Source organism: Gracilinanus agilis, chromosome 3 (genome assembly GCF_016433145.1).
Source record: "Gracilinanus agilis isolate LMUSP501 chromosome 3, AgileGrace, whole genome shotgun sequence".
NCBI classification, from domain to species: domain Eukaryota; kingdom Metazoa; phylum Chordata; class Mammalia; order Didelphimorphia; family Didelphidae; genus Gracilinanus; species Gracilinanus agilis.
In genome coordinates, this window is record NC_058132.1 from 325,441,679 (window position 1) to 325,464,838 (window position 23,160).

Below are 23,160 nucleotides of genomic sequence, written 5' to 3' on the forward strand. Positions count from 1 at the left end.
CTCTCTCTCCCCCCCACCCCGTGTCTGTCTTTCTGTCTCTCTCTTTTTCTGTTTCTGTTTCTCTCTGTCTCTGTCTGTCTCCTGAATTTCTTCCTACCTATCTGATCATTCCTTCTCTGTCTTTTTTACTGAATCCTCCACCAAGCCCTCCGTCCATAGGTGTCCTTCAGAAGGTTCCTCTTCTCTTCTCCCTTTGCATTGTTTTCCTTGGTGATCTCATCAGCTCTCATGGAATTAATTAGCATCTTTATGCTGATGACTTGAGAATCTGCCTTTCCTGCCTCAGTCTTTCAGCTGATCTCCACTCTCTCATTTGCGACTGCCTTTCAGATATCTCAAAATATGTCTAGCAGACATCTTAAACTCAATAAATTGAAAACAGATCTCCTTAATGTTCTCCCCTCTTCTCTCCCAATCCTACCTTCCCTATTACTGTGGAGCACCACACCATCATCCCAATCACTCAAGTTTACAATTTAGGAGTTATCCTGAATTCTCCTCTCTCTCATCCCCCACATCTAAGCTAATGCTAAAGCCTGTTGATTTCACCATTGCAAAGTATCTCCAATATGCTCCCATCTCTCTGACACTCCCACCATTCTAGTGAAGAGTCTTATCACCTTATACTTTGATTATTGTAATAGCTTGACAATGGGTATACCTTGAGTCTATCCACACTCGTATTCATTCTCCATTCAGCAGTCACTAAAGTGGTTTTACTAAAACATTGGTCTGATCATGCCACATAGCATCCCCTGCCACTGCCACCCCCAACCCCAATATACACCAGTGGGTTCCTATTGCTGGGAGTCTTTTGCCTCCTTTTTATATCCCCAGCACTTAGCATAGTAGGCCTGGCACATATTTGTTGATTGATTGATGACAAACAAAAGACGGTGGCAGAAACAGTCTGGGGAAGAACTAAGAGAAGAGAAACATTAAATCATTTAGAAAAATCAGTAGCCCGAGATCTATAAGTAATGATTTTAGGCAAAATAATTTAATGAGCCTACAGGTAAATCCTGTCCATGAATAAGACAGAGATAGAGATGCTTTGGATAGCTGACAGGTTGCCCTCTTATTCCACTAACAGATGGAGAAACACAAAAGGCAGACTTGCAAGAATCTAATAAAAAGCAGACAGGCGAGAAGCTTTCTATGGGCCCTTGAGGAGTCTGTCATTTCTACCCACTCGAGATGTACCTTACGTACAGAAAAGCACAGCCAAGGCAACCATCAAGCCCTCTTTGGCTCTTGGTATTGATCTTAGCCACATGATTGATTGCGTGTGGGTGCTAGGTATAAAACAAGACATCTAGGATGGATGGGCCTGCCAGGCTGTTGTCTGCTTCACTCATCATGTGCAGATGTAGACTTTATCTTTCTCTACAACTAAAGTGAGTAAGTACTTCATTAGTCCATCTAAATAAAAACTGGATGATTCTACTGGATTGAGTGCGACTTGAGAGTCATCCATATTGTTTACTTAACTGTATCTGGACAAATTCATGCATGATAGATCAGAAATAGTATCTATTATGGGGCCAGTTAAGGTCATCATTTTATTGACCTTGGTAAAATTCATTGTAAAACTTACAGTGTGATATTTGGACTAATTTATAAACATCAAAGTAGAACAAAGCTCTGATAAGTTTCTAAGCATGAGAAGAGATAACATTTTAGAATTGAGTTCATAAAAGGAATCTTAAGACCAAAAATATTATCTCAACATTTTTACTGTAGTGTCTAAGGTAACTTCAGCTCTGATTTTTCTCTTTTGAGTGTACAGAACAAACAGAAAATATTTGACTGCTTTAATGGGTAGACACTTGCTGAATCAGAGATTCTCAGAGTGAGAAAGGACAATATGTAGTCCAATTTGAAGATCAGGAATCTTTTACAACTTTAGTAGTTTCCCCTCAACAGAGTCCAGTGACAGAGAGTTTATTGCCTATTAGGGAGTCTAAATATATTTTTCTAGTAGTATGCTATTCAAATATGGATAATGGTTTAAGTTTAAATTATCTTGACTACTAATATAGTTCTAATTACATGGGAAGAGTAGAAGAGAAATGGTTATCTACCTTAGGCTAAAGAAGTCCGATAGTCTCTATTATGGCAGAGGGCATAGTTTGGCCAAGATCTTCTACCATTGTAGATTAATACTATAGGAAACCATAATAATGTTCTCCCATTACCTATGTCTTGGTGTCTTGTCAGAGACAGAACATTGGTCCAGAGTTAATTCAATTAAACAGATATTTACTATGTATAAAGCACTGTGCCAAGTACTGATGGAAATACAAATAAAAATGAAGCATGGTCCCAAACCTTAAGAAGCCTATAACCTACAAGGAGAGGCAAGATAGGTAAAAAAAAACCAAAAAAAAAACAAAACCTCTAGCATGAAATGGAATGATAGGTGCATAAGAGAATAGGAGCAGGTCTGATGTTATATATGCTTTTGAGGAAATTTTTGTTTTAAAGTTACATTTGCTTATCATGGAGAAAACTGACACAATGTGTTAGTTTTATGTTGCAAATAAAACATCTTTTTCCTCATCAACAACTTCTGATTTCTAAATGTGACTGTATAGACACATTATATATATGTATATGTATATGTATATATGTACACATTATGTATATACATATATTCATTATATAATACACACATACATATTTGTACACACATACACACAATAATTCACTTACAGATAATATTGACTATTATCAAATGTGTATACGCATATACAAAAACATACACATATATGTAAAATGGCCAAGGAAAGTGTTAGATGATAGTAATACAAAAGAAAAAACATTAATAAAATGTAGAGGGCAGCTTAAATTTGGAGGGCGGCCAGGAGACGGCCTCTTGGTTACCTGAGCGGGCTCCTGGGGGACAGGGAGCAGTAGGGAAGGTTTGGAAGAAAATGGCGAAGGCGCCAGAGATTTCTTATGGGCACGTGGTCAATTTATCTCTATCAGCAATGGCTTTTATTAAAATACTATTTTCCCTTTTAATATCTGCCTTCATCATTTTTAGTCGTAACAATAATGGCAACCACATGAAGTTTGGATTTCGAATTTTCAATTTTCCAGATAGCCTAACGAGAGCATTTAGAGTCATCTTAAAAGCCGTGCTTTCTTTTTGGCCATCTCACTCAGCTCTTTTGAGCAATTTTTTGAAAAAGGAGAGTGGCTTTGCTCGCCATGTTTTTGCCTGCCAGCCAGTTGAACCCGATCCACCTTGGGGGGTCAGAGCAGCTTAACCCTGCTGCTGAGCGCCGCCGTTTCAGCCCCAGTGCCTCTGCCGCTGATGTTTCTGACTCCTGACTTGGCCTCCCTTCCTGCCTCTTCTGATCTCTGCCGAATCCCAAGCCCTGTCTCCTGAGATTTCCAAGCAACCCCTGCCCTGACTTGCCTCGATCTTTGGAGACTGATGCAGCCTCTGCCTCTAAAGATTTAAGTATTGCCCCAACTCTTAACCTGAAAAGACGCTTTATTCCATTCTTAAGCCTTCCACAGGGCACCCCTGCCCACAATCTCTACACTTGGGATTTTCTAAAAAGTGACCTAAGCTTTTCTCTAGCCCCTACTCCACACCTCCACCTTGAACTAGCGATTACTCTTCACCAGGCACATGGCCTATTAAAACTTTCTTGAGATTATTAATTTAGTTTCTAATTGGGTATTTTTAATTTGTTCTTTTCCTTGTTATTTTAGTTGCATGCTGAATTCATTGGTGTTCTTTTTCTCTATTTTATTGATATAAGCATTTAGAGATACAAATTTTATCCTAAGTACAGCTTTGTATGTATCCCATAAATTTTCATATGCCATCTCCTCATTGTTATTTTCATTATGAAATTATTGTTTTTATAATTTGTCTTTGATTCAACCCTTTCTTATCATTAGATTATTTAGTTTCCAATTAATTTTTACCTTTATTGATAAAAACTTTTATTGTGTTATGATCTGAAAATGATGCATTTATTATTTCTGACTTCCTGCATTTGGTTGTGATGTTTTTATGCCCTTATACAGGGTTATTTTTTGTGTAGGAATCATTTATTACTAAAAAGAAGGTATATTCCTTTCTATTCCCATTCAGTTTTCTCCAGAGATCTATTAGTTCTAACTTTCCTAGAATTTCATTTGCTTCATTCATTTCCTTCACTTTCTTTCTTTTTTGTTTTACTTATCTAGATCTGTGATGGGTATATTGAAGTCCCCCACTGTTATGATTTTATGGTCTATTTCTTTCTGAAGCTCATTTAGTTTCTCCTTTAAAAATCTGAAGGCTATGTCATTTGGTACATATATGTTTAGTACTGGTATTACTTCATTGTCTATAGAATCTTTTAGCAAGATGGAATTTCCTTTCTTATCTCTTTTAATCAGGTCTATTTTTGCATAGCTTTGTCTGATATTGTATTTGCTAATCCTGCTTTTTTTTAGAGTTCAGACGATGCACAACAAATTTTGTTCAAACCCTTTACTTTTATTGTGTGTGTTTCCCTGCCTCAAATGTATTCCTTGTAAACAACATATCATAGGATTCTGTTTTTTAATCCACTTTTCTATCTGCTTTTGTTTTATGGGTAAGTTCAATCCTTTCACATTTACAGTTTTGATTATCAGCTGTGTATTCCCCTGCAATGTTATTTTTCTCTTTTGATCCTGCTCTTTCTCCTTTCACTCTGTCCTTCTTCATAGGTGTATTGATTTTAATCACCACCTCCTCCTTTTCCCACCCATTTCCATCCTGCTTCTCTATATGGTAAAATAGAATTCTATACCTAAGTAAGTATGGTTTTAATTCCTTCTTTGAGCCAGTTACTATGAGATTAAGGTTTAAGCATTGTATGTCACCAACCTCATTTTCCCTCCCTCTTTTTCATGCCTTTTTAGGTGAGATAATATACCACCTTTTCATTCCTCACTTCCCTTTTCTCTCAGTGCAATCCTCTTTTATATTCCTTGAAATTTTTGTATATCACATCATCCTGATCAGATTATTCCCACATCCTCTGCCTATATACTCCTTCTAACTGCACTAATACTGATAAAAAAATTAAGAATTTCAAATATCATCTTTCCATTTAGGAATACATGTAATTTGACCTTAATCCCTTAAATTTTCTCTTTCTTATTTGTATTTTTAGGCTTTTCTTTAGTCTTGTGTTTGGGCATCAGATTTTCTGTTTGGGTCTGGTCTTTTTATCAGGAATGTTTGGAAATTTTCGATTTTATTAACTGATTATTCTCACCCCCCCACACCCGCCCCCCCAAAATATACTCAGTTTTTCTGGAGATGTGATTCTGGGTTTAAACCTAGATATTTTACCTTCTGGAATATGATATTCTATGCCTTCCAATCCTTTAATGCAGAGGCTGCTAAGTCCTGTGTAACCTTGACTGTAGCTCCATGGTATTTGAATTTTTTCTTTCTGACTGCTTGTAATATTTTCTCCTTGGCTTGGGGTGGGGTTGGGGTTCTTGAATTTAACTATAATATATTTTGGAGTTGTTATTTGGTGATTTCTTTCCAGAAGTGGTCTGAGGATTCTTTCAATTTCTATCTTACTCTTTTGTTCAATAATATCCAGGCAGTATTCTTTGATAATTTCTTATATTATGAAGTCCAGGCCTTTTTTTTTTTTTAAATCATGGTTTTCCGGTAGTCCAATAATTCTTATATTGTCTCTCCTGGATCTGTTTTCTAGATCAGGTGTTTTTTCAATGAGATATTTCAATTTTTCTCCTTTTTTTCCTTCTTTTGATTTTGTTTTATTGTTTCTTGATGTCCTATGAAGTCATTAGCTTCTAGTTGCTCAATTCTAATTTTTAAGGAATGATTTGCTTCTGTGAGCTTTTGAACTTCCTTTTTTATTTGGTCAAATCTATTATTTCCTTCTTACATTGCTTTCATTTCTCTTCCCCATTTTCCCCCACCTCTCTTAATTGATTTTTGAAATTCTTTTTAAGCTTTTCCAGAGCCTAAGACCAATTCATATTTTTCTTTGAAGTTTTATGTTTTTTTTCCTTGCTTTATCTATCTTCTTCTTTGTGTGTGTCTTGCTCTTCTTTGTCTCTATAACATTTNGAGGGTGGCTGGTGAAGGAGGCCTTCTAGCTCTTCTGGTCCGTGGAGGTGGTGAGTTTAAAGACTGAATCTTCCTGAACTTCTCTTAAGAAACTTCTTTTAATAGACTCTGTGAATGAAGTTTTGCTTCATTTACCTCTGGGCCTCTGGCCCTCTGACTCTTGGCTGAGGGTTAATTAGATCTACTTGGATTAATTAGAGGATCTTAGTAAATTGCCTACTGGGTTAGATCCTTATTTCCTTATTTCCTCTCTCTCTTCTTAATTGTAAATAAACTTCCATAAAAGTCAATTTTGACTTGAAGATTATTCTTAATTGAGGATTGATAATAGTTCAATCCTCTGGTGACCATCTTTTAATATATTGAACCCCAAAACCCTTTTTTCCCCCTTACAGTGGGTTGATGAGTGTTCTTGACTCTGGTCCCAGTACTGTATCCACTGTGTCATATAGATGCCCAACCAATCATTACAATTCCCTTATGACTTTAATAACTTGTTGTCTTTGGTACCTACCCCTAAATCCTTAATTTCATCAAGTGGGCTGTGGGACATGTAAATGATCAGGGGTCATCAACCCTTTGACTCCATAGTCCTCAGTTATACATTTGCTGTCTTCAGCAGGTCAACTGAGGTGCCGAGACCCATTTGTTCATATTCCTAATTTTAAAAGTTTTTTTAATGACTTGGGAGAGGCTTAAGCATTGTCATTTTTGAGAATCTCGCTCTTGTGCCTTTTACATAAGGGTACTAGAAGTCTATATGGTATCATTCTTGGATGGTCGAGAGCTTAGCATTCTTTTCAGAGCTACTGAATTTATAAATTTTTTTAAACACACAAATATACAGGTGAGGACCCCACTCCACTTATACAGAGAGTAACTGCTCTAAAACTTATAGCCTCAGAAAATTGCCTGGGGGGCACATTGAAGTTAGGGAACATGTAATATGATAGAAATTTGATCTTGAAGTCAGGAAGACCAGCGTCCAAGTCCTGCTTTTCTCCTTATTCTCTCTTCCCCACTTTCCCTACCAAACAAAATGTTCACTGTAGTACTATTATGAGGAAGGATAGGTTCCTATGAAAGCTAGAAATAATAACTATTTACAGCTAGCTTGATGAACATTTATCAAGCCCCTAAAATATGTAAGAAATATGCTAGAAATTAGGATTGTAAAGACCTTATATTCTACTGCAATTCTACTTGAACTGCCAAGTGATTGGGTGACCTAAGACAGTATCAAAGTAAATGAGACCTTCTACAGATTCACAGGACCACAGTATGGCCAATGCCACCTGTAAGTGAAGAAGGCAGATAAATGCTTGCTGGTCAGGTCCTCAGATCTTCTCTAGGCTATTCAATTCTTGACTGAAGTTTTTCATGTTGACTAAAACTGCATTAATTAAATAGGTGCTGGGGTTAAGGGAGCAGCTTCTCTTTTAAAATGCAAATGCTACTAGAAGTATTAAGCAGCCTAGCAGTCATTTACATTTTACTGATATGCTTTCTCTTAACCCTTAGCTAAAACCCCATTTCAGAGGAAATGGGTACTTTGATGTGAAGGAATAATTTCAGAACATTAGGCACTGGAAACAGAAGGGAGGAAATAGGCAGACCTTAAGAGAGAAAGCAATGTAGATGTTTTGGTCATTCATAGGACAGCATGAAGATTCAGAAAACTGGACAGAAGTCAGAGGCAGCAGGTGAGGCACTGAAGGGGAAAGAAGTTTATAAAAAAAAAAAAAAAAAAGGAAGCTAGGGGATGCCTAAAAACTACTTCCTTGACTTTCTAATTTCCCGATTTGAGTAAATTCATGTATGAGAGATCAGAAAGAATATTGCAAACTTTAGATTGTCTACTTGTATTAAAACGAGAGCATTTTTCACAGTCATGTTCTCTTTGGAAGGAAGGGAACAAGCATTTTTCAAGTGCCTGGTATTCTAGGCTTTGTGTTAAATGTTTTACAAATAGTATCTTTTTTGCTCCTCACAACAACCCTTTGAGTTAGATGTGAATATTATCTATATTTTACAAGTGAGGAAACTTGAAGCAGCCAGATATTAACTAAGTGCCTGAAGCTAGATTTGAACTCAGGCCTTCTTGATTTTCATCCCAATTCTATTCTCTGTTCCATTTTACTTCCTATTGTTTGCTGGAATTTTAAAAATACCTTTTGATATTCCAAGCTTCACAAAAGAGAAGTCCTGTTCCCCCCAAATAAAAACCAATTACACCTGTGCTAACAACTTCAAGTTAGATCTTTTTGGCAGTAACTCAATCACCAGGGGAGTAGGGAGATGACACACCTACAACCTGGCAAGTGGTAAGCATTGCAAACATATATTTCAAAGCTTCTTATTCCAAGAACCCATTTCATTTATTTTTGAAAACTCTAATGCAATGGTCTTTGTGATAAAAAATCAGGAAACTAAGGAATAAGTCACAGATTTTCCTTTTCACATAGGAACATTCACAGTACTCCTCCTCCATGTTAATGTTCTCATCAAAGGCCTAAAGTCATTGTTCTGAGTCTCCTGTCAACAAAACTAACACTGCATCATCACACAAAAAGTGAGAACAAAGCTCAAAAGAAAGAAATCAAAAGTGGGGTGTAAAATGCACTCATACTGTAAATAATCATTTGGACTGAAGATAGGAGTAGGCAACCTGCTAGAAGAGAAGGGAACTGCCAAATTCCCCTAGTTATAGAAACTCTTGCGCCCTCAATATTGGGATCAAAGATTCCTGGGATCTCTTAAGCTTTGTTCAGAGCACCCTTACAAAACTTTACCTTGTGAAATAAGAACCCTATTTTGCTCTGGAGATAGAGGTATTGATTGAGGATCATAAGCATATAAACTCCAGGAGAATTGCTATCTCAGGAAAATTCTAACCTGTCTATCAAAAATGGTCCCTATAAAATGAAAATAGAATCTTTAACAGTAATCCTATAAATAATTTAAAAATTAATCTTAACAATAGACAAAATAAAATTGTTTTAAAATTTTATTATTTAAAATTTTAATTTAAAACAATTTTATTTTCAGATCTGAATTTTCTTCATCCTTCTAGACACTTCCCTACTGATTGAGAAGACCAGAAATACAATGCCCATTATACATATGAGGTAGTACAGTGGATAGGTTGCTGGGCTTAGAGTCAGGAAGACCCATCTTCCTGAGTTCAAATCTGACTTCAGACACTTACTAGCTGTATGATCCTAGGGAAGACACTTAACCCTGTTTGCCTCAGTTTCCTCATCTGAAAAAGTTGCTGGAGAAGGAAATGGCAAACTACTACACTACCTTTGCTAAGAAAACCCCAATGGGGTCAGGAAGAGTTGGACACAACTGAAAAATGACTGAATAGCAATAGGTCTGAAGGAAAGACATACAATTTATTTTTACCCCGAGCCCAATGGGTCTGCCTGAACTCAAAAGCACAAGGACGTCCCAACTCTTAATAGTGAGAGAAAAAGGGAATGAGGGAAAAAAGGAAAAGAAGAAAGAAAGGGGAAAGAGTGAATAAGAAATAGGCTTTTGATCATTACCAGAAGAGCAATCTTTTATTCAGTTCTGACTAAAGAGAGGTTAATGGGGTTGCTCTTAGAATTTCTTACTGCTTCATCCCTGGAAGAGGGGAAACAGAATAGAGAACTAGTGAAAGCTGCTTCTGACTTATGGCTTACTGGAAAGGGAAGAGAGGAAGAGGTCGGGTGCAAATTCTTCAGGTATAGTTGAAGTCATACCTGCTATTTGTCAAACTAGGTCACATGCTCCCAGGTACCAGTCTTCTTAATAAAGCCCAAGGTCATACCTCAGCCCCATCCTCATGCACTGCAATGCTTCCCATGGCTACTTCTGCAAGTTTAGAATTGAGGGTATTCTAATCCTAAAGCCACCTCTTCAAATCAGTTTGCGTAATATTTGAAGTCTGTGGTATTGAATCAGAAGGGTCCAATCCCATTCAATATTGGAAAGTTCCTCCTCAATCATGTGACCCATTTGGGAAGCATTCCTATACTGATGAAATAGGCAGAAGAGTTCTTTTATTGCTCTCTCATTCTGTTCAAATAGCTGGAATGTATTTTATATCAACTATTATATTTTAAAGAATAGAGAGCTTGGCAGTATAGCTGTAAGACATCAATAAACTTTGATGTTAGTTACCAAGATGGGTTAAACTGGAGAAATCCCATAACAATATCTATCCTAGTAATTCACAATATATTTAAAATTAGTCCAGTTACTCTGGAAACAATTTGTAATTATCTCCTCAAGTTATTAAACAATTTGTATCCTTTGACCTAGTGACTCTTCTAGTTGACTTATACCCAAAGAGGTCAAAGAAAAAAGAACAGGACCCAGCTGTAAGAAATATTTATAGCAGTAATTTTTGTGGTTTCCAATCAATCGGGGAATGACTCTACAACTTATAGGATATAAATATGATGGAATATTATTGTACTACAAGCAATTATAAGGGATATAATTCCAGAGAAATCTAGGAAGACTTGTATACACTGATGCAGAGTGAAATAAGCAGAATCAGGAAAACAGTGCAATAACAAGAAGATTGTAAAGACAAATAATTCTGAAAGACTTAAGAACTATGACCAGGTGCGCAGCTGAGTGGTTCAGTGGATTAAGATCTAGGCTTAGAGATGAGTCTGGCCTCAGACACTTCCTAGTGGTATGACCCTGGGCAAGTCACTTTAATCCTCATTGCCTAGCTTTTACTGCTCTTCTGCCTTACAACCAATATTGATTCTAAGATAGAAGGTAAGTATTTTAAAAGAAAAACTATGATCAACACAATGACCAACCACCATTTTAGAGTACTCATGATGAAGAATGCTATCTGTATCCTGAAAAAGAGATAATGGACTTAAGGTATAGAGTTGAACCATATATATATATATATATATATTTTTTTTTAACTTGGCTAACATAGGGATTTGTTTTATTTGACTGCACATTTGTTAATGGTTTGGTTTTCTTTTTTTTCAGTATGAGGGGAGACAGAAGGGACAAAAGATGGATTTTTGTTAATTGCCAACCCCCCCAAAAAAACCAACCCAAAAGGATAAACGTTATAATATTAAGACTAAAATGTTCTCTAATTGATAGGGGCTATCAACATGTGAGCCTAAGAAATTTCATGCCTTGGCTAAATTTAATGTGACTTTTACAGTCTATGTACTTTAAGTTGCTGTTTTCTCTTCCTGATAGTAATTTTTGCTGCCACAAGAGAGACCTGACATTTTCAAACCTTTTCTAAAACCTATGAAAAAAACCAATAAACCTGGGATCCTGCTGTTAATGGCTGTTGGTGAAAACTAGCCCAATCTTGGAACTCTGGCAGAGTCAAAAGATCAGGAGTTCAAAGTAGTAAATACCTGATCTAGCTTCCAGTGGAATTCCGCTGGTCGAAAGGTATCTGCTTGGTCAAAGTCTTTCCTCAAAAGGAATACAAGGCGGCAGTTATGCACATAGAGGGCATAATGATGACGGTTCATTTCTAGAAATCAAACAAAACAAAACAAATCAAAAAGAGGAAGGAAAAAAACAAGTAGGTTTTTAGGTCTGTCAAAGAAGAAACTTCTACTTCCTTTCTTGAACAGAGCTCAATTAATTAAAGAAACAAATTTTATATTTTTCAACCTTATATTACCTTTAATATGCATGTTAGATCACAGAATGTAATATATTGATATGGGAGAGAAATAAGAAACTCCACAAGGAAATTCCTTTAAGAAAGCCTTGAATACTAAGCCAACACTCAGCTAATACATTCCAGCCTCATGTTATCTTTTGCTATATTGAATATAATTTATATAATATGCTTTCTAACATAACTCCTAGTATTTCTAAATCTGGAGCAATTACTAATTTAGAGATCAGTCCTTTTCTTCAATTTCTTTCTTTCTTTCTTTCTTTCTTTCTTTCTTTCTTTCTTTCTTTCTTTCTTTCTTTCTTTCTTTCTTTCTTTCTTTTTTCTTTTTTCTTTCTTCCTTCCTTCCTTCCTTCCTTCCTTCCTCCCTTCCTTTCTTCCTTTCTTCCTTCTTTTTTTAACCCTTACCTTCCATCTTGGAGTCAATACTGTGGTAAGGGCTAGGCAATGGGGGTTAAGTGACTGGCCCAGGGTCACACAGCTGGGAAGTGTCTGAGGCCAGATTTGAACCTAGGACTTCCTTTCTCTAGGCCTGGCTCTCAATCTACTGAGCTACCCAGTTGCCCCCTCAATTTCTTAACAAGAGCTGAGTGAATCTTCTCTAATAGTTCTTCTGTTGATTGTTTTCACTTATCACTTGCCCAGCTCTCTTTGAGTTCCATTGTAGACATTTTTAAGGGCAATAACATCAAACCTATATGTCTTATCACTGCTTGTTGTGGCTCTGTCCTTAGTAATCCAGACAAATTAGATATACAGTGATTTGGGGAGTTATATTCCAGAAACCCTAGAGATAGGTGAAATTCTATGCAGTAGCAGCATTATATTTATTTTATTATTTATATATATTTTAAGGCTTTATAAACCCTTCCCACTCTCCTATAAACCTTTACCACACTCATTCACCTTTCCATAGACCACTGAGCCAATCAGTGCTCAGGATACAGAACATAGTGCTGTGGTTGGTTAGCTTTCAGCTAATAATGTGTTGTGTACAATCTCATGTTGGCAAACGGGCTGTACAGTATTCGTCTACAAAATCCCCTGATATAGTGAAAACTCTGTGATACCGAATTAGATATATTAAAAACAAAAAAAAGAAAAAAAACCATGATACCCTGAGGCAGCAATAAGTGAACCTTGATGTAGAGAGGCACCATTGTGCTTGAAAGATGCCACAATTTGCATTTCTTCAGTGTAAGAATCTTGAATCCCAAACCCCATACTGTCATTCTCACTCTTCATCAGAGTCCTCTTAATAAAATTTTGCCTATCATTTAGGCCTCTTTAATAACTTGGCTACATTCTCCCTTCCAATCTTATTTATTACTGATCTCCTTTACTTTCTCTTGGCTTCCCATTTTCTTACTCTTATTGCACAGGCCACACTTATTTATTTATTCTCACCTCTTCAGCTAAAAAAAATGTTATTCCTTCTGCTAGGAGTGCCCTCCCCTTCCTCTTCCTCTCACTCCCACAATCCTATCCATCATTCAATCCTTAAATTTTCCAACATTCTATCTAACTGCTTTAGCTCATGTTGGTCTCTTCTTTTGCTGAACTCTTACTATACTGAAAGTGGGTCCTTATTTTCTAATTGTCTCATGCTATATTAGTCTTATCTAATGAATAAAATCATAAGCTGTTTAGAAGCAGAGACCTTGATTTAACCTTTTTTTTTTTAATGGCTAGTAACTCCCCACACAGTGATAAGTACCTTAAGATTGAGTTAGATTGACTTAATTTTTAGATTAATGATATCTTTTCAGAGCTATCATGTATCTGAGGATCTACATCAGACACAGGGACATGGACTTTTGGCCTCAATCAGCCTGTTGGATTTTGGTTCTTGGTCTGGGTAGTCAGATAACTGTCAAATCTCCAGTTCAGTGAGCTCAAGTTATCACAGTGTAAATAGAGCATTTTTCTTGTGCCACACCATTAGTGCTGGATTTGGAGGCAGCAAGATCTGTATTCAAATCCTTCTTCTGATAGTTACCATTAAGTTACCAAGTAAAATCTCTCTGAACATCAATTCCCTCATGTATAAAATTAAAACTGTATTTCCTACATTAGGAGGCTGTTATGAAGCTAAATTGAATGAATGTATCATATACTCTACCAGCTTTAAAGTCTTTATGAATGGTAATCCAGAGGCAGTATGGGAAAATGGATGGAGGAGTAGCCTTGAAGGAAGGAAGACCTAGTTCCAGATCCCAGCTCTGACATATATTGGCTGTGTGACTAAGTTGCTTAAATTTTCAGTGTCCTAGCTAATTCAATAAGATTATAGATATTGTCCCTATAGAGAGTTTAGATACTGGAACACATTGATAAAGCCACAAATAAAAACAAACAAATAAATAAATACTAGTTATTATCACTTGTGTTATGTCTGAGGTTGTCTGAATAGAGCAAGTCTTCATCTTTGGCAGAGAAGAGATAAAGAGCTTAGAGGGACCTCATCTCTTTCGAAGGAGTAGTTTATAGTCAAAGAGTTTGGGGATAGAACAGCTATGTTCTCTATCTCTATGTTAAGGAGCCCTTTTGTGTGTCCCCAAACATAACTGATCTTGTTTAGTGTTGCTAGTGTTGCTAATTGTTATGGGGTGGGTGGGAGGGGAGGGCTTGGCCAAGTCCCTGTTTCAGTTTCTCTTATCTGGAGAGTGATAGGGCTGGACTTGATAATTGTAAGGCATTTTCCTTGAATAGCTAGATGGCAATGTGGATAGTGTGATAGCCCTAGAGTCAGGGGTACCTGAGTTCAAATCCAGCAAGTCACTTAACTCTGTTAACCTCAGTTTCCCCATTTATAAAATGAGTTAAGAGAAAAAAATGGCAAACTGTTCCAGTATCTTTACCACGAAAACCCCCAAATGGGGTCACAAAGAGTCAGACATGACTAATTGACAAAACAACAACAACAAAGTACTTTCTAGCTCTAGATGTATGATTCTAGGACCTTATCAAATCTTATTTTCTGACTTAGGATTCTTTGCAAGGATTAGAACAACTCTACCTAAACACACATTAGTAGGAAATTCAACTATGAACAGCCAAGGTCTTGGCAGCCTATGTCAGGTATTAATTCTGATCAAGAAAATTAGCCTCTTTATTGGTGCTTTAAAATTCATTAGACAAAAAGGAGGGACTCTTAACCTAAGGATGAGATATAAGTAGATTTTTTTTTCTTAAAGAAATGTTTAAAAATCTTTCAAAGGTCAAAAAAGGAAAATAAATGTTGGTGTCAGTGCTGAGCAAGCTTTAAAGGGTTTACTTTATATCACTCCCTAAAAATCAAGAAAATTGTTCCTTGAGTGATTCAATTATCTTTTTTTATTGTTCACATTGAACAAATATGGGTAACATGTTCTAGTAGAGAGAGAGCCTGGGGCTTCAGAACTCTGGCTCTGCCAGTCCTTAACTATCTGATTTTGTTTATGTCACTAACTTTTTTTGTGTGTGCGTTTGCAAAATGGGAATGATGGTAACTGCTTTGCCATCTTCAAGGAGTGAGGGGGTGGCATTTGGAGAGGAGAAAGAAGGGTCCTGCAATGTTAAATTAGATGATGGATGGGAAAACACTTTGCAAAAGTAAATGCAGGATGACAACTTTAAATCATACTCTATACGACTTTGCATTATATAGCTAGAACCTACTGCCCACGGCTTTTATGTTGCCTGGTGCTGGTTCATGTATAATGACTTTGTTATCTCAGATGATAAGAACATGTTGCTGATGAGCCTGAGATAATAGACCCAATATCTATATGGGTCAGTGAGCTTTTCCTTCAATGCTACTGTATCTGTGGACCTGAGAACTAAGCAGAGTAAGAAAGACATGAAAGCATTTTGAAGAATGTAGCACTGTCATCTTTTTCTCTGTTCTTTCTACTCTCCCTTCCAATAATCTCTTCAGCTGGGGATCATTCATGTCTTCCTCAGAAGTTATGGAGTTTATGACTTGAGGGAAGTCAAGAAAAATGTCAGACACTCACCAGTTTTATCTGAATTGCAGAGAATGGTTTCTTTTTCTGCTCTCACTCCAGGGCTTGGGCCATGTTTCATCCACATGGTGATGGTAAATTGATCTGTTAAATTCTTGGGGACAATCCCATCTGGAATCTTCGCACCCTGTTTGCCATCAAATTTGAAGATCATGTCATTATTGTCTACCAGAAGTCCAACTGTCCAGTTGGTGGCTGCACTGGGAGAAGGCAAGAGGTCTATGGCTCCTGAAGAAGCTCCTGCAGAAGGTATAAAATAAAAAGAGTCAAGGATTATATCTATCTACTCTGGTGTCTTTGAACATAGGGACATGATCTCTCAAATAAGACCTCTATTTCCCATACCCTTTCATTCTCTCCTTAACACTAAAGAAGATCAATAATGCTTCAAGAAGGGCTAGAAGGCAATAAATAGAGGGTTTGAGGACTTAATGATCACCGGTATTCTATCTAGAAACTCTTAGCCTTTAAAAATAGAGGTGTCATTTGTTTATATGGTACATGATTTGGAGGTTTGGCTTTAAAAGATTATTAAAAAATGAATCATATGGAAATGGGATTTGAATGATAATATATGTATAACCCAGTGAAATTGCTTGGCAACTCCAGGAGCAGGAAAGAGAAGAAGGGAAGGAAACAACAAGAATCCTGTAACCATGGAAAAAATTTAAAAATAAATAAAATACATTTAATTAAAAAAAAGTTAAAATAGAGGTGTCAAACACATGTTCCACAATGTTCCAGAGTATATATGAGGCCTAACTAGGTTAAGTCATAAATGGGAAATACTTAGCAAAATAAAAATACAGTAAAACAAAATTAATGTTAATGTGTGGTTTTCTAAATTGATATGCAGCCTATAGGTATCCTCATGTATAGTTTTTCTTCTGAGTAGGACATCACTGCCTTAGAACATGTAGTACATCCATGTCCCTCTGTTAGAAGTTTTAGAGGGGCAGCTCAGTGGATTGAGAGCCAGGCTTAGAGACAGAAAGTCCTGGGTTCAAATCTGGCCTCAGACACTTCCTAGCTGTGTGACTCTGGTCAAGTCACTTAACCTCCATTTCCTAGCCCTTACTGCTTTTCTGGCTTGGAACCAATACAGAGTATTGATTCCAAGATGGAAGGTGGTAAGGCTTTTAAATTAAAAAAAAAAAAGTTTTAGAAGACTCAGAAGTATTAAACAAGACTACACTCTACAAGGTACTTAAAATCCATTTGGAAGATAAGACTAAGTTGTATGCAAAAACAAATGGTATGAAAAAGAATAATAATAACTAATACTTATAAGGTATTTTAATGTTTAATACCATAATGTTATATAGTTTTAATATTAATGTTTATTGTTTAATATAGTATTTTAAAGAGTAATTTACACATATTATCTCATTTGATCCTCAGAGCATCTCAGTAAAGTGTGTGCTATTATTATACTCTTCTGAAATTCATGGAGTTTGATGATCTACCAAAGGTCACAAAGCTAATAAATGTCTGAAGTGGAATTTGAACTCGTCATCTTGTTTCCAGTTCAGTACTCTACATAATTTGTTGTATTACTGGATAATATAAAGGAGGGGAGGACATCAAAGAAGGCTTCATTGTGGATGTGGTACTTGAGCTGAGCTTTGAAGAAAGGAAGAATTTGGATACCTTAGCACAATGCCTGGCACACAACAAAGGCTTAATAAATAATTGTTGGTTGATTATTGAGAATGATCGACATATAAAGGAGAAGAGAGGCATTAAAATAGGTAAGTATTTTGTCTATTGCTAATTCTGTTCTGTTTTTATTTTTGTATCTTCGGTGTCTAGCATAATATCAGACACACAGCAGGCAATAAATAAATATTTCTAATTAATTGACTGACATAGACAAATCAACATACATACATTTGGATCAATATTATACTTTATACTGAACAGTGACCATGGCTAAAGACTTTGTGCTTCTAAAATGCCATTTATGATTCCTAGTTAATTCTCTCTCATGGAGAAACAATTATTAGTGTTCACTGCAGATTTATAAACCAACGCAGTTCATATTTATTAAATTATTATGGGTTCTGAGCTGTGTCTTTTAGGTATGACTTCAAGAGGAGGAGATAGTTGAGATACCCACTGCAAGAGGAGGATACAGTGTGAGCAGAGTCCTGGAGGTAGGAAGAAATAGGACAGGAATGTCATTTTAGTTTGATTGGAGTGAGGAAGAAATTTGTGATGAGGTGGGAGAGATAGGCTAGGGCCAGAAAGTGAAGGGTCAGAAATGGCAAATGACCTGGTAGAATCTAAAAATATATCAATAGAATATAGGATTGATCCTAATAACATGACAGTTAATAGAGACAAGGATTCCAAAGTCTAATTCCCAAGTATAAGAAGAGGAAGCTAGGCAGAAGTTCATCTGAAAAAGATCTGGTAGTAAATGTAGGGTGTCAACCAGGTGATGCAATGAACGGAACACCAGATTTGGAGTCAGGATGACCTGAGGTCAAATCTAGCCTCGGACACTTTCTAGGTACATGACTCTGGGTAATTCACTTAATCTTTGTCTGCCTCTATTTATTCATCTATAGTATGCTGATAATAACACCTACATCCCATGGCTGTTAGGAGGCTAAAGTAAGAAAATATTTATAAAGTGTTCTATAAACCTTAAAGCATTATATAAATGTTGCTACTACCACCATTTCTACTATCACTGTGGCTACTACCACTATTACAATTACCACTACTCTTGTAAAAATTATTTTTATTAAGAAAATATTTCCATGGTTACATGATTCATGTTCTTTCTCTGCCCTCCTCCTTCCTCCCTTTCCCATAGCCTATGTGCAATTCTGCTGGGTTTTACACGTGTCAGTGATCAAGACCTAATTCCATATTATTGATATTTTCACTAGGGTGATAGTTTAGAGTCTACATCCCCAATCATATCATCATATCCCCATCGAATCATGTGATCAAACAGTTGTTTTTCTTCTGTGTTTCTACTTCCACAGTTCTTTCTCTGGGTGTGGACAGTGTTCTTTCTCACAGGTCCCTCAGAACTGTCCTGGATCATTGCATTGCTGCTAGTAGAGAAGTCTGTTATATTTGATTGTGCCACAGTATATCTGTCTCTGTGTATAATGTTCTCCTGGTTTTGCTCATTTCACTTTGCATCAATTCCTGGAGGTGATTCCAGTTCACATGGAATTCCTCCAGTTCATTATTCCTTTTAGCACAATAGTATTCCATCATCAACAGATACCACAATTTGTTTGGCCATTCCCCAATTGAAGGGAATCCCCTCATTTTCCAATTTTTTGCCACCACAAAGGGCATGGCTATAAATATTTTTGTACAAGTCTTTTTCCTTATTATCTCTTTGGGGTATAAACCCAGCAGTGGTATGGCTGTATCAAAGGGTAGGCAGTCATTTAAAGCCCTTTGGATATAGTTCCAAACTGCCATCCAAAATGTATTACCACTATTTCTGCTATTACTAACACTACTGCTCCTGTTATTACTACTATCACCACTATAACCACTACCATCATCACCACCTATACTTCTCTTATACTTCCTTTTCTTACTCCCACTATTACCTCTCCTTCTCTAACCACAATTTAAATATGAGCCAATTGTGATTGAGAATGCAGTCTTAGGATTTGTTAAAATATTTTTCCTGTGTCTATCTAGAGAGAGTGCTGGACAGCAGCCAAAGTATTTCCTTGAGTTCTAGGTCCTACATTTTGGGAAAGACACTGACAACCTTAAGAACAGTCAGGGGAGGGGTGGCTGGCTTGGTGAAAGGCCTAAGGGCATACCATCTGCAGTTCAGTTGAAGGGATTTGGGATGTTTATCTCAGAAAGAGAACTAGGACAAAGGAGTGTGATAGCTGCATTCACCTGACTGAAGGGCTGGCATGTGGAAACAGGATGAGATTTGTTTAGTGTCACTTCTCAAGATAGACCTAGAAGCAACAGCAGGAAGCTGTTGAGGCAAATTTAGGTTTGATGTAAGGAAAAACTTTCTAATAATTAGAAACTCATTTTAATTAGTTTCAAATGTCTCAAACTTGAATCAGATGTCTCAGGAGATGGTAGTTTATTTTCTTCTTAAGATCTTCATGTCTTTTGATGTATTGTAGGGGAGCTTCCCTTTTGCATATATAAGACTAGATGATCAATGGAATCCCTTTTGGACATTGTGATCCTGAAATTGAACTTTTATCAGTGGCCAATAGAAGTATATCTATGGCACAATGGATAGGGCCCTAGGGTCTGGAGTCAGGAAGACTCATCTTCTAGAGTTCAAATCAGGCCTTAAACACTAACTGTGTGACCTTGGGCAAGTCACTTAACACTATTTGCCTCAGTTTCCTCATCTGCAAAATGAACTGGCAGACCACTCCAATATCTTTGCCAAGAAGACCCCAAACGGGGTCACAAAGTGTCTGACACATCTGAAATGATGAACGACAACAGTGAAAACAACAGGCAACAAGGAAGGAGCTAGTATGATTAGAGTTGTGATTTAGGAAGCTTTATTTGGTGACAAATGAAACAAGTATATATTAGATACCACACAAATGTTCATTGGAAGAAATTTGGAGGCTGTTTCCATAGATGAGATGAGAGATGGAGATAACCTAAAATGGAGTGGTAGCAGTAAGAACTAAAAGAAGAGAATACATACAAGGAATAAGTAAAGCTAGAATAGATGGATTTAGAGAAGAGAATAAAATATCATTCATTCCCCATAACTATGAGTATTCCCTAAGACTCTCTCCTGGACTGTCTTCTCTTTTTTCTTTAGTTTAGCTAGCTTAAACTGATGGGTTGATCAAAGATGAGCCTGAATGATTTGAAAAAATTCTAATGGTAAAATAGAAGGCTTTATACCTCATCGAAGGATCTTTAAACCTTAGAAAATAAATGGGGTAGGATTGGGGGACAAAAGCAATTTCTTTTTAAAAAAAGATTTAATAATTAGTTAATTTATTTATTAATTGAGAATACTTTCCCATGGTTACATGATTCGTATTCTTTACCTCCATTCTTCCCTCCCTCCTCCTGTAGCCAACGAGCAATTCCACTGGGTTTTACATGTATCATTGATCAAGACCTATTTCCATATTATTAATATTTGCAATAGTGATCATTTAGAGTCTACTTCCCCAATCATATCCCCATCAAACTATGTGATCAAGGAAATGTTTTTCTTCAGTGTTTCTACTCCCACAGTTCTTCCTCTGGATGTAGATAGCATTCTTTTTCATAAGTCCCTCAGAATTGTCCTATATCATTGCATTGCTGCTAGTAGAGAAGCGACAAAGGCTATTTCTGTGTCCCATAACAACACCATTCTAGAAGTAGTCAGCTATTCTTATATATAAGGCTGACCATATCTATGGAATCATGCATTTCAATCCCTCAGGATTTCTAGATGACTTTAAAATTCAGCTCAAGTCTCCATCTACATCAGGCCATTCCAATCCCTCCACCATGCATACTATCCCCTGAAATGAGGTGAGGATGGTAGTGGAAACACAAACCAGCATTGACTGGAAGCAATGACCTTGATTTCCAGCCTCAAAAATGGTATTCTATGAGCAACATTTACTAGACAGTAACAGAGCTTTAATTGTGATGATGATCATCTTGATCCAATGTGTTCTCCAGAAAGAGCTAGAATAATTTGCAATATCATGAAGATGTATTTCACTGGCTACAGGGTCAGACCGGGACAAAGTCTCCAGGTCTTGCAGCTACAGCAGTATCAGGTTTCCATTCCTTCATTACATTATATTTATGAGATATACATTAGTTTGTGTGGCCCTCTGTGAGATTCAACCCTGAAAAGGTTAGTCTTGTCTGTGTTATCCTTATTTATTGTTCAATTGTCTAATTATGTTTGACCACTTCATGATCCCTTTTCTTGGCAAGGATATTAGAGTGGTTTGCCATTTCCTTCTCCAGTGGATCCAGTGGATTTTTTTTTGTCAGGCAATCAAAGAATTAAGGGTCTTTCCCAAGATCACAAAGCTTGGAAGTATTATGTGGCTATATTTGAACTCCAGTCTTCCTGATTCCAGACCCAGTGATGTTAACAAGTGAGCCACAGCTGCCTCTGTATTATCCTTGGGAATGGTTATCTTTGAAACGAAATTCCAGCAGTCTCTCTCTACTTCCCTAATCATGCCTGCTTTTCCTTGAAATTCTGTCCTTAGAGTTTCAATTATTTGGCTTAATGCTTTGTCCTTTTTTGAAATATAAATACCCCCAAAGGGGCAGGAACATTTTGTGCCTTCTACCTAATTAATACTCATCATAAACAGGTTTATCATATCTTGCTGAAGAGTAGGTTTGAATAGGAAGGAGGGTACAGGGGCTTTGGATGCCTAAGGTCAGAAGAAGACAGCACCTTGAAGGGAAGGGAAATGGCAGAGAGGGGACCCTAGAAATGATAAAGATGCACTTCAACAAGCTGAATGCTTTCCTTCCCCTTTCCCCTTCCATGCTGGGCTTTGCAAATACCATTGCAAGCAGATATTCTTCTCTTACTGTTCATTTAGCATTCAGCTCCATCATCTCCAACCTGCTACCTGGGCAAATCCAATCTCATTACAGAATGTTTTTTGCTCCAGGTGCTCTGTGTTTCAAAAGAAGTTATTTTTCAGATCAGATTCTTATTGAAACTGGAGCGTTAATTTGGCACTTGGTGGGGTCCTCCCATCAGCAACTCTCTCTTTAGACTCCTCTGTACAAGGACAGTCTTTGCTTGCCGTGGAGTCTCTAATTGTGGGTAGAACAGCAGGTTGTATTGCCTCACACACAGATGTTACCTATTTGAAAACATCAAACTCAATTTACCCAGATGGCACAGACGATCATAAACTTCAAAAATTTGTTTTCATTTCTTGGTGCACTAAAACGAAAAATAACGGTTTGTGCTCTCTCAAGATTTTGCGTCATCTTTTCTCCTCCCCGACCCAGACTCAGGGGAATGCAGTTTATAAACATAAGTTGTCATTTTGCAAAGTCTGAATCACATCATCTGCTCATCAGTATGTATTTAAGAAGCTCATTTGGAAATGATAAAGAATCATGCATGGTGGTCCCTCTGGGGCCAGTCAGACTATATTAAATTAAGAGATTCGAAGTAGCACAGTTGGGGAACCCTCACCCCTCAGGATTTAGAATCAAAAGATCTGGATTTGAATTCTTGCCTATGCTTCTAACTACTTGGATGGTGATGGGCAAATCCCTTCATCTCTCACTGCCTTGGTTTCCCCATCTGTAAGATTAAAAAAAAAAACAAAAACCTTCTTCTAATGTTCTAGAATCCATACTAAGTTTCCAGGACTTCCTGACTCCAGGCA

General features: G+C 37.0%; 1 protein-coding gene across 1 annotated transcript in view; it reads right to left on the minus strand.

Moving 5' to 3' along the window:
• CLSTN2 (calsyntenin 2) overlaps positions 1-23,160 on the minus strand; it is a 612,830-nt gene that overhangs the window by 136,670 nt on the left and 453,000 nt on the right. The window contains exons 7-8 of the mRNA XM_044669146.1: positions 15,785-16,033; positions 11,512-11,633 (exon numbers count right to left, since the gene is read on the minus strand). Of these exons, the coding sequence (XP_044525081.1) occupies positions 11,512-11,633; positions 15,785-16,033 (371 nt within the window). The remainder of the gene's footprint in view (positions 1-11,511; positions 11,634-15,784; positions 16,034-23,160) is intronic.